General features: G+C 34.2%; 1 protein-coding gene across 1 annotated transcript in view; it reads left to right on the top strand.

The window, feature by feature from the left end:
* The window catches only part of LOC149812243 (uncharacterized), a 63214-nt gene extending 60226 nt beyond the window's left edge, over nucleotides 1–2988 (top strand). The window contains exons 13-14 of the mRNA XM_089992543.1: nucleotides 2139–2675; nucleotides 2800–2988. Coding sequence (XP_089848669.1) covers nucleotides 2139–2406 — 268 coding nt within the window. The 3' untranslated portion in view covers nucleotides 2407–2675; nucleotides 2800–2988. The remainder of the gene's footprint in view (nucleotides 1–2138; nucleotides 2676–2799) is intronic.
* The last annotated feature ends 9958 nt before the right edge of the window (nucleotides 2989–12946 follow it).

Genomic DNA, 12946 nt, shown 5'->3' with positions numbered 1-12946 from the left:
TGACAAAGTAAAACATGAGTAGATACTAGATAACATTAAAGCTAATCTATTAATCTCAAAACTGAATCATATATTCAAGTACAACCATTTAACAAATGCATCTTATTGCAAGCATTTAATAAATAATAAAACAAGAAAACTAATAAATTTGATTGAGAAGTGTGCCTGTTTCAAGAAATGAATAAAAAAACTTGTTATTTGAAGTTGTGATCTCCGCAAGATAGAAAATCAATAAACTAAAAGATTACATGGAGATATGGTTAAATTTTTTAATGCACAAAAAACATTTTACCTTTCACATGTTATTTCATATTACATTGAATTTATTTATTTTTTCCCTTTTCCAAAGGTACTTGCTGCATAAATTAAAAAAACAAATAATAATTTTTTATGAACTAAAAAAAGAAGCATTACATGAGGAGACCATATGAACAATTAAAAAATTATAATTGCTATCAGCATCCAAATTCTCAAATAATAGAACATTAAATCAGCTTAGAGAACAATCATTATACAATATACAATTATACACACAGTAGACTGTCAAATTTGCTGGATTTTATCTCAAAATGCAGAAAAATAATAGAAGGAAAAGAAAATGATCCATACAACTAAGTATTTTATGATTTAATATGACAACCTAATCAGAGCACAAGCAAAAGTGCAGAACTAAGCAAGAAAGGCCGCATCAGTACCTAACATGAACTCGACCAACCATTTTAGCCAAATTAAACAAAAAAAAAAACAGAAAAACAGAACAATGTTGATAGAGAGTGAGCGAGAGAAACAAAGTGAGTGAGAGAGAGAGAGAGAGAGGGGGGGGAGATGGAGACAGAGAGAGAGAGGTTGCCAAATCTCGAGGGAGGTCACCGGAGAGTAGGGAGCGAGCGAGAGAAAGGGAGAGAGAGTGTAGGGTTTGGAAATCGAAAACCCCAAACATTACCCATCTTTTGGTTTTGATATTTCACCAAAAATACCCATTTTACCCTTTTCCAAAACAGCCTCCCTTTTATTTTTTTTGTAAAAAAAAATAACTCAAAGGCTAAAAAAGGAAACTCGCTTCCTAATATTGGGAAGCAAGCTTCCCATTTCATTTAAAATAGTTGCTTCCCAGCACGTTTCGGAAGCGCCGCATTTTGCGCTTCGTGGAAGCACGCATTGCACTTCCGCTAACCCTGGTCTGGCATGCCTTCCGAAGAAACGTATTTGGAGTCTAGGACTTTCCCTTGGAGCCAAAACCTTTGCTTTGATGGTCTCCCTTGACCAAAATCAATAACTCAAATAATCTTAAGATGAAAGGTATGCATCTGGCTGGTTGTTGCATTATGTGCTGCCGAAAGAAGGAATCATCCGCACTCTTCTTATGGTTGTGGGATCCTTGGAAAGCTTTTTTGACTGGCTTGGTTTTGATGTTTATGTTCTGAGTCAGAATCCTGTGCTGGTGATCTTATGCAGGGCTCCTCATCTATCTGCAAGTCTAAAAGATGGAAGCTCATTTCAAAGTGGCAGTTATTATCAAACTGGTGGTTTTCTTGGCTAAAGAAGACAATAGAATCTTTAAAGATCGTTTCACTAAGCTACTCATAACACCATCAAGTACAATTTTTATGCAAAATGGCTCAATTCTGATTTATCTTGTATTGGTCTGACCAGAATTGGTTCCAACTTTATCTGTCTGATGTAATTTGGTTTCTCATCACCCATTCCCTCTGTAAGAAATTTCATCTTCGATGTAAAAAAAAGGAATTCAAGAAAGCAATCTAGTCAGAAAAGCTAAAGAAAAAGAAAAGCTTACATAAATAATCCATGTTTTATGCCTTGAGGTATATGCTGCTTTAATCTCGTAAGTTTTTGGATGTACCTATCAGTTAAACTTCATATTGGGAATATCATCAATATGACTAACGCAAAGTTGATGCAGGCATGCACATGCTTTCTATCTCTCTGCCCATACATACACTTTTATTAAGATGTGCATGTTCCCTTGCTAATTCTGCATAAGGTTAATTTACAAAATAATGTAGCAAAGCGCTTGCTAGGCTTTAGGGATATTGCCCACGGATTTCTTTATCTTGTGTTGTATATCATCATTTTCAATATACTTCCTCTATTGGTCCTCATATTTGTATCACTTGCAGAACATATACCCTCGCTCCTGTGAATGAGGCTGCAACAAGTTCTACTGATGACTCCGCATCTCATGAATTGCAATCGTCAGGCACAAAGCAGGAGCTTCCAGATGATGCTGACAGCAAAGATGTGCCCTTACCTGGTGTAAATCTGCTGTTTGATGGGTCTCAATTGAGCCCATTTGACATAGGTGCTTGCCTGCAGGCACGACAACCGGTTTCTTTAATAGCCGAGGCTTCAGCCGCATCTGCATCTATGTTGCAGAGGACAAGGTAGCTCATTGTGAACTTTTGCTAATTGTGATTGAGTAAAGAATGTCTGCTAGGGAGAAGATTATCAGCCACTTGATCATGATTGCAATAGTGGCAGCAAAGCTTTCATGCTATGGCGGCTTTGCCCACAATGGAAAGCCTTTTTATCCCCTTCAGCAGACTCCATGGTCAGGCGAGGCTGAGTATGCATCTGGATATTTGGCTACTTTCCTGTTTTAGTTTCATTCAGCAGATATCATTACGGCTCGTCATCTGAAACTGCCAAAGATTCAGGTATTTCATTTGTTTTTGTATAAACAAATTTCATGCCTTTTCCTGGTGATTGAATTCCACAGATTTATGAAACATGACTTTCCTCTTAGATTGTTTGTAAAGCTGATTCTGCTTCTCTTTGCAGGCTGGGTTACATATGCAATTCCTTGTCACTGGCCGAGGTACCCTGGTGTATCTTATTCTTTTTTTTTTCTTGTCAGCTGTGCGTTCGCTGTCATATTGTGTCACCCCACTTTCAAGGGAGTTCTCATGTTGAACAAATTCACATTATAAAAAATTAAATAAATTGCCAAAAAGACACCAATTTTTTCTATTGAACTTTTCTTTATTGCCAGTAACCTTGTCATCCTTGAAACGGTGGAACGACTTGCATCTCTAACCACACTCTCCTGCTTAACCACTTCGACATAAACTTGGTTTCATGTGATGCAAAAGATGTGGATTATTGATAAAAAAGAGTCCTCCCTGGCTCTGTGTTCATAAGCCCAAAAGGAATTGCCATGTCGCACTGGGAACCATCCACCATTATCATCCTTTGAATATTCAGTCATACTGACCAGCGCTCGTGTCGGATATATCCTGTTGGGATGAGACCAGTGACATGCCATGAATAGGTGAACCCTCTGTTGTGGCTTTATGTAACTTCACCCTTGTTGTCTTCTTGTTTATCCTGCTTCTAACCCGTGCCACCCATTAATTAATTTCAAACACCAGCATGTGTTTGAGAGCAGTTTGTAATATCCAACATTGGTTGTTTCAAGTTCAAGCTGGTAAAAATGTGTAACTGCAACCTCTGGAACCTTGACATTGCCATGAAAGGCACCAAGCCATGCTCCCCAAATTGCACCGTTGGGCTTCCTCGGCATTGCACCAATCAAATCCTGGGCCTCAGCCATTTGCTGGTCATGTCTGAGAGCATTGACCATTCAATAATTTTCCCGTCCAGACCCTAGTCCATGATTCCTCTTAGTGCAGTTAAAATACTCAAGCTCAATCAACCCTGCGCATCTGCAAGTGTACACTTGTAAATGCTATAGAAGCAGGCTGAATGCCAAATACAATAACTCCAATATCCATTACACTGCATACTGAAACCAGCTACACTGTAGGCACCATAACTAGCGCTGATTGCTGTTTGGGAGAATGTTTTTTCTGAGGCATCAACCAGGGTTACTGAAAACTCTACTTGCATGTGAGAAACTCGTTTTCTGGAAAACAGTTTTCGGAACATGCTACTAGTGTTTGGGAAACTTGTGGAGAACTCATGAGAAACATGTTTCCCATCACTGGACTGAGAAATTGGACAAACCTATTTAATTTGTTTGGTAAGCACATTTTCTGTGTATCTCGTTTCACTTGAATAATAAATCCTTTTTTAAATAAATATAAAAATTGAGATGTGTTTTAATTTTTAATTACTCACTTAAATAAGCAATATATATATATTGAGATGTGTTTTTTTAAATTTTAATTATTTGTTTTTAAAAAGTATATATTTTTACATATTTCTAATGTTAAGAGCGATGTAATATGATAGTTGAAATGGGAAAATCTCATAGTTTAATGTAATTGCAGTAATCGTACCTTATTTTATGAATTTATTCTACAAAAACCTTAAAGCCCTGTGTTGCATTTGAATAATTTTTATGATATTCTTTAATTTGATAAAAAGTAACAGAACAATACACTTATTTACATGAACTATAAAGTATGAACAACGTGCTGATTGTTTTATACTTCTAATCAATGTATTTGACAGTTTTAAATTTTATTTATTAATTTTTACTCAGTTATCCAAATGTTAGTAAACAAGTTTGTGTAATATATATATATATATATATATATATATATATATATATATAGAGAGAGAGAGAGAGAGAGAGAGAGAGAGAGAGAGAGCCTACTAAATGGACACGGTGCTAAATGAAACATGTTATTAGATTTTGTGATTTATATGCATGTTTTTATAGGAATCAGTTATTGGGACATTTGATTCAGGATAGGTTTTTATAAGGTTTCAAAAATCAACGGCCTACCATTTTCATAAATTTTCAAGGTTCCAAATACCATTTTTTTATCCAAAATGCAATCATGTTGAACACTTCTATAGGGTTGAAATTAAAAAAATCACTGGAAATACAATAGCATGTTTCATTTAGCACCGTGTCCATTTACCATGTTCCCAACTCTCTCTCTCTCTCTCTCTCTCTCTATATATATATATATATATATATATATATATATATATATATATATATATATATATATATTCACTAGAATATGAAAATTGAAAATATGAGATCTAACGTGTGAACCGTGATTTTCATGGATTTTTGTTCTTTTCTCTTGAATTTAACCATACATATGTGATATGCATGCTTGATTTTATAAGAACTCGCCCTTGAATCAAGTGATTTTGATGCATAAGAGAGATTTTTTAAGACTTAAAAATCAATGACCCATAATCTTCGTAAATTTTCAAGCATTCAAAAATCATATTTTCATAAAAAATTCATGATCCAATGGTTGATTCTTAGCAAATTCACCATGCCAAGCACATCCAATATGGTTGGATTTGCTAAAAAAGTGTTGGAAATGCCCAAATTTATAATTCTCATATTCTAGTGACTATATATATAGTCACTAGAATATGAGAACTGAAATATGAGAACTAAACCGTGATTTTCATGGATTTTTTATTCTTTTCTCTTGAATCTAACCATCCGGATGTGATCTACATGCTTGGTTTTATAAGAACTCGCTCTTGAATCATCCGATGGCTTTAAAATCAATGGCTCATAATCTTTATAAATATTCAAGCATTCAAAAATAACATTTTTTCATCGAAATCCAATGATTAATTCCTAGCAAATTCACCATGCCAAGCGCATCCACATGATTGGATTTGCAAAAAAAGTGTTGAAAATGCTCATATTTCTAGTTCTCATATTCCGGTGACTCTCTCTCTTTATATATATATATATATATATATATATATATATATATAGAGAGAGAGAGAGAGAGAGAGAGAGAGAGACCTGAACAACTTGCAAGTTTCAAAGCTGCAACTCCTCTCAAGTTTATCAATGGTTCCTCCCAACTTACCACCATAGTAGCTTCTAGCCTTCCAACAATGGCAAAACAACCACGTTTTAGGAAACAAATGATGCGGATATGCATGAAAAGGAATATGAACCTGCGTATCATATGAGTTTCCTTTGTCATCCCTGGAGGACCACACGGATCCCGCCATATAATAAATATCGTACTAGTCGTAGTATGTTGGCATAGACACAGATTCTTAGACCTTTTATTTTGTTAACCGAATTTGAACTGATTTTGATTGATTTGATACTAATATGTAATGCCCCAACTTTCAAACCTATGTGAGATTTTTTTTTTAAATGCACAATGGAAGACATTTCAAAACTACCTTCAAACTCTCTCGAACAAGTCACAAGTTTATAATCAAACCATTGAAATTCAAATTTAACCAAATTAATTTTATTCATACATGAAATTTAAAGTCGACCGTTCAAAAGAACAGAAAGCAGTCTAGCCCATCCCAAAAAACCTAGATATCTTCGTGTCCTGCAACATCCATCCATCTCTACATGTATATCTAAAAAAGGTAAAGTATGAAGCATGAGACACATCATGTCTTAGCACAACTCCTCAAACCTTTACTAGGTTTTACTTACACAAGCATCACTAACCTTTACATCATCCTGAGCTGATGTAGACAAATAGGAGACACACATATCATTGTATACGAAATAACAATACAATGTACGTATGCCCTTTATATATACAAAAGCAAACAACTTATGCATACTACTTTGCATAAGTGAACATATATATCACATATACTATTATACACATATTTTTTTGCATACATAATTTAATCATTTAAGCACTTCATTATGCGTATATTAACCATACAATGCACACATACCTTTATACGTATATAAGAAAAAATTTATGCATGCCTTTATGCGTAATTAAACATACATTTATGCATACATCACAAACATTTAAAACTTACGATGTAACTATATAACATTTACATCATCTTGAAAGGATGTAAGAAAATACAAGACACACATATCATTATGCATGGATAACCATATAATACACGCGTATCCATTATATTTACACAATCAAACAACTTATGCATACTTCTATGCATAACTAAACATGCACATCACGTATATTTCTACACACATAAGAATCTTGAACATATAATCATATATACTTGTACTTACACATATATTTATGAGCACATGTCATTTGAGTGTACTCTTACACTCACATAAAATTTGTGTATATAATTGTACATTCATTTCACTCAAGCTTACCATTAGGCTTACGAACAACATATATACAATTATACATAATATTCATATAGTATACCCTCATGCTTGCCTAGTAATCTATACATTCCATTATATACGTTTATTTTGTCCTGATGCCTCAAGAAGCAAAAGAGGTTAATGATTACAATTTAACCTACATAACCTATACACCATTCTCTCATGATTTACATAAACAATTCATGCATACATTATTATATGCATACATTAGCACACAATTTATGCACACCCTTACGTAAATTAAATACAAATTTTGTGTATATGTCATTCAAACATATAAGCATAAGCATATCAATTAATCAAGCATATACTCACACTCATACGAAAATCATGCATACAGTTGTGCATTCATGTCAATCAATTGTACAATACATAGAATTTTATAAGTCAAATACTCATCAGTTTCACTCTATTCGATCATGCACGTCAACCACACGATTTTAAAACTACAACAGGTTACGTACCTACCTACGTAACCATGAATCATCTTATGATGATTCCAAACACAATATATATATATATATATATATATATATATATATATATATATATATATATATATATGCTCCAACATACCCATCATACATACTTATATGTAGGATATGTACAAATCTATGTATATACAATACTTAATGTGTGCACCATATACAACACATGAATATGAGCAGTCGGTGCATACTCTTACGCATAATCAATCAAGCATACTATTATGTTATTGAACTCAAACATGCATGCAATCATAATAATATTTAGTTTAGCGTATAATAATGCTCATAAGGAATTCAAGCACACAATCATATTTACATTGAATTTAATATACAACTATACTCACATTGAATTTATCATACATTCATAAAGAATTCAAGCACACATTCAGTATGAAGTCATGACTTACCTTTTTTATAACCAAAATCTATCTTTCAAATTAGCATTCATTTGCATTACCGAGAAAAAGGAGAGGAAACAAGGAGAAAGAAAGAAAAATGAGAGAAAGATGAGGGGTTTGATGTAAAACCCGCAAAATTTTGATAATTATCAAAATAAATAAATATTAAAGTTATGCAAAATGGATCTTGAATCCAAACAAGATCAAATGGATCCAATACTTGGATTCGGATACGACAAATGAATTCGGATCCTGAATGGATCCGAAACCCAATTAGAATTTAATTGGATCTTAATGGATCCAAATATGATAGAATTTTAATCAAGATCCGAAAACGTAGTTAGAAAGTTCAGAATATCTAAAATATAATCTTCAATCTAACTTGTATTTGAGACTTATCAAAAAACGAATTCGTATATAAAAGAATTAATAAAGACCCATATTGCAACTAAGTTGAAATCGGCACATTGGTGAGGTTCGTTGCCTCTAAGGGAGGAGAACTCTGGTTCTAATCCTATAGTGTGCCATTTTTTTTCTAAAGACATCAATTTTTCAATGAAGACAATCTACCATAAAGAGGTTAATAGAATAATGTTGCAAGAGTTTGCAACGAAATCAACTATAGCGCACTGGTGGGGCTCGTTACCCCTTAGGGAGGAGACCCCAATTTGAATCCTCCTGTGCGCCAACAACGAAGACTATTTTTATAAAAAAATAAAAAATATTTTTTTGAAATTTGAAAAGAAAGAATGTTTCACCTTCTCATTTAAGACGACTTAAATGAGGAAAGACGTTTTTCAAGAGGGAGGTGGCTGACCGACTTTCCAAGTTGGAAACCCAATAAAGGACATTGAAGAAGGTGAGAAAAACGTTTTGGGAAGACCACCATGCCCACGATTTTAGAATTGGGAGAAGGAGTCTTAAATGAGAATGACGGTTCCAAGAAAAAAAATAGATGTTATTTTTAGAAAATCCTCCGAATGGTTACAAGAGGTTAAATGAATTTATGTTGCAAAAATTTGCAACGAAATAAGAAATGGTGCACTGGTGGGACTCGTTACCCCTTAGGGAGGAAGCCTCAGTTAAAATCCCTTGGGCGCCAACAATAAAAAGTTTTTTTTCTGCAAAAAGGTAGATTATTAATAAATTTTTTATTTGGAATTTTAAAGAGGGGCGTTTCACCTTCCCATTTAAGATGGCCTAAATGGGGAAAGGGGGGAGGCACACAAAGAAAGAGGCTTGGGCGTTTTTCCCAAATGGGAAGCCCAACCAAATAATAAATGAAAAAAAAATAGGAAGAAAACTCTTGGATTTCGAATGGTGGGCTGAGAGTTACAAGGGTTGAATGTAAATGAGGAGGATATGAACGGTTGGTGGGCAGAGGTTTACAAAGAGGACCCTTGGAACTCACCCCTCCTCTCTTTGGTTTCACGATTCCCCATAAACTCTTCATTTCCCACATCAACCTCTCCCCTCTCTCATGTCTACCCTCTCAAGCCAGCCAAGATACCCACTTTGGACGAGCCCTCCACCATTGATTTCGACGAGGTGTTAGTACGAAAAGACCGGACGACCACTAGGGAATGAACCATTCATCTTCGGATTCGCGTCTTCAACAAGGTAAGGGCATAAAATCTTTATGCATGTGTAGGGTGCTATGGAATACAAGTATGTTGCGCACCATCTTAATGTAGGTACGAAGATGTGAAAATTTCAGCAAGAGTCTTAGTCATGGCTGTTATAGGATCTCTGTCCTACCGTAGGTTTTACTGTGTTTTCGTAGATATATTAATTTTCAATCATGTATTGGATTTGCGGTGAACCTTAATTCGAAAAAAAAAAAAGTGTGTTTGAGGGGATTTCACTTGAAGTCAATATTGTTCTTTTTAATTTTTATTTTTACAACATTAGCACATGTCTGTAAGCTATAGATACTGCCATTTGGTTTTCTGGGTAGTATAATATGCGATAAACATGTTCTTGATCCTCATATAAAAAATAAAATAAATTTGTTTTGGTTTGGGAAACACTCTGATACAAATAGGAGTCCAAGGCTGTATGTTCGACAAGATTCTGTGACAGCCCTGTCAAAGAATGTCTGGATGAGTGGGGTTATAAACTGCATGTCCTATTTTTTTGTTTTTCTTAAGTTATGACATCTGCTGAATGTTTCAATGCTAGATTAACGTGGGTTCAAATTATGGTTGAAAGCCTGTCATTTTGCTACATGTTAGCAACATGTGTAAGATGTAATTGGCCAATTAAATCTTAATAGTCATGACAGTTTGCAATCTGAGTTTCAGTGCATTCAGACTTCGTATTAATGTTAAATTTTAGTACAAATGTGATGCAACCCTTTTACTAACAGTTGAAGTTTGAGTTCTATTGAATTCAGACTTAGCGTTACCATTCGAAATGAGATGCACCCTTGACTGACAATTTGCAATCTGAATTTCAGCAACTCAGACTTAGTGTTAATGTTCACTATCATGCAAATGACTGCAAGTTGCAAATCTGATAATCTACCATTATGTTTTTGCTACTGAATATGAACACCTTGATATGAAATCTTGATACTCATACTCTATCATGAACCGATTAGTTTCCCTGTTGAAGTAGCACATATTCTTTTTAATGTCATCTTCAAATGATTACATGATCAAGAGTTTGTCTTAGCATCTCTATTGCGACAGGTGAGAAACATGTAATCATATATCGTGAAGCACATGGGTAAACCATAATGCTCACCAACGAAAGTAAGCCATGTGTCTTGTGATTTCTTTTACTGTACTTAGAATGATAAACACATTATGGCATCGAAATACAAACAGATTTTTTTTAGTCCTTTAAAGTATGCCATAACATAGAGGAGCACAAATGAATGTATCACTTGAATCTTCTCTTTTTTTTTCTTCTTTTCCCATGCCAAAGCTAGAGTTCTTAGCATTGGGGTTTTGTTCCTCATGGTTCATCTCCTAGGATCTGCGTGATATGAACATTCATAGTTCCCAAATTCTTTCTTTTACTGTACATAAAGGAGTTTTTGCCAACTTTACATAGATCTTAGGTGTGCTTAAAGGAATTCTCAGTTTTGTTAGTTTATATTTTTGCTCTGGATAGAAATATACTTGTTTGTAATGGTTTGTTTTTTATAAGTTCATTAGATTTGGTATTTTTTCTAGTTTCATGGATCACATTTTTGTGTTCATAAGTAGAAGATTTTTATCTCTTTTGCTATTGCTTACTGGTGTTCAATTATTTTCTGTTGTGCTTGCTATGATGAAGATAGAGTAAAATTATTCAGTTACATTCACAATAGTTATACATGTTACTGTTTAAGAAGTTTTTGGAATGCTCATAGTTGCGACATTAGTAAGATGGTGAGAAATCACAAATGGTTTTTTTGGCCAATGAATCTGTGATATGTTCTTCAAGTGTCCTATAAATTAATTGGTTTGAGGTTATGTTGAAGTAGTTCCATCAGTCTATCAACAAGTCAATACATGACAATAAGTTCTTACAATATGAAGCATAGTTAATGAATAGAACATTTCTAACCTATTATTCATAGGGGAGATGGTCTTTGAAACGTGCAGCTAGCCGAGCATTTTAATGGCTAAAAGACATTGTGCACAACAAAAACTTTTGCACCCTCTTGTACACTGTCGGATGAGTCACTTTGACTTCAACCACGGATGGTGGTAGACTGCACAGAGGCAGTGACAAGGCTTTTAAAGACCTTCCTATGCCTAGTCCTAGCTATCTCAGAACTGCTACATGTTGATGATGCATTGCAACCTGACTATGGTCTTAAGAGTATAAATATACATAAATTAAATCCTTTTGAACAACAAAGGTTTTGTGTGCGAACTTTAAATAATATGGGAATTCAGAATGGTTTTTACTATCATAGTGTACGAATACACATTTTTGCAAAAGTTTCATTTTTGCACTGTTGGTTTCTAGAATGAATGTTATCTCATTCTTGAGTTGTGCAATGCCAAGTGTACTTGTTAATTTCCCTACAAAAAAAATGTATGTTACATTTGAAATCCACTATTATGCCCTTATTCAACATAGGTTGGAAATGCACTGATGCGCACATACATTGGTTTGGGCAAAGGCTCACTTTAGTGCACATGTTTAAATAGCATGAGTCTATCGTATGCTTATGAAAAGAGAGTTATGCATCAATGAATGTAACACATGAATGAGATATCCATGACATAGTCATGTTAAACATGGTTTACATACATAATTGCCATCTATAGTTTTCGATGCATGAATTTCCTGTGGTTAAATACATGTTCTTATTATAATGGCACCAATAAAAGAAAAACTACAAAGGCACGATGGTACAAATTAAAATCGAGCATGTCAAATCCTTATGATGCCATATAGGTACCTATGATGCTATGAGAATTTCATATAATTGAATCATGTTATGACATGTTTACATGCTAGCTAATCTATGCGTGTTCTGCAAAAGTTTGCATAATAAAAGACATTTTCATGTCATGATCATGTGAAAGCTTAAAATTGAGCTTGCAGCTTCGCAGAAAGTTGATAGTGCCATACGAGCACTTATGAATTGTTAAAGTTAGGTTATGCCATGTTGCAGCATAACAAGTGGGGTACAATATGTATACTCTAGCGCAAAAAGAAAATAAAAGCTAAATTAATTAATATATGATGACATAAATACAAATTTTAGATTGTTTGTATACCTGAAAGACAATATATGTTACTAGTTTCTATTTGGGATTCTGAGTATACCTGAAAGATGGTATATGTTACTGGATTTCCTCAAAGTTCTGGGTACACCTGAAAGACGATATATGTTATTGAATCCAAACAAAACGAGAATTAAAAATATACACATATAAAATAAATAAGGGATTCTGGGTATTCCTGAAAGATGGTATATGTTACTGGTTTCTCAAGATACTGGGTATATCTGACAACGGTATATGTTACTGGTTTCCCAGGGCTCTGGGTACACATGAAAGATG

Source organism: Nuphar pumila, chromosome 17 (assembly GCF_984573655.1).
Source record: "Nuphar pumila chromosome 17, dmNupPumi1.hap1.1, whole genome shotgun sequence".
NCBI classification, from domain to species: domain Eukaryota; kingdom Viridiplantae; phylum Streptophyta; class Magnoliopsida; order Nymphaeales; family Nymphaeaceae; genus Nuphar; species Nuphar pumila.
This window is presented reverse-complemented; position numbering and strand designations above follow the sequence as displayed.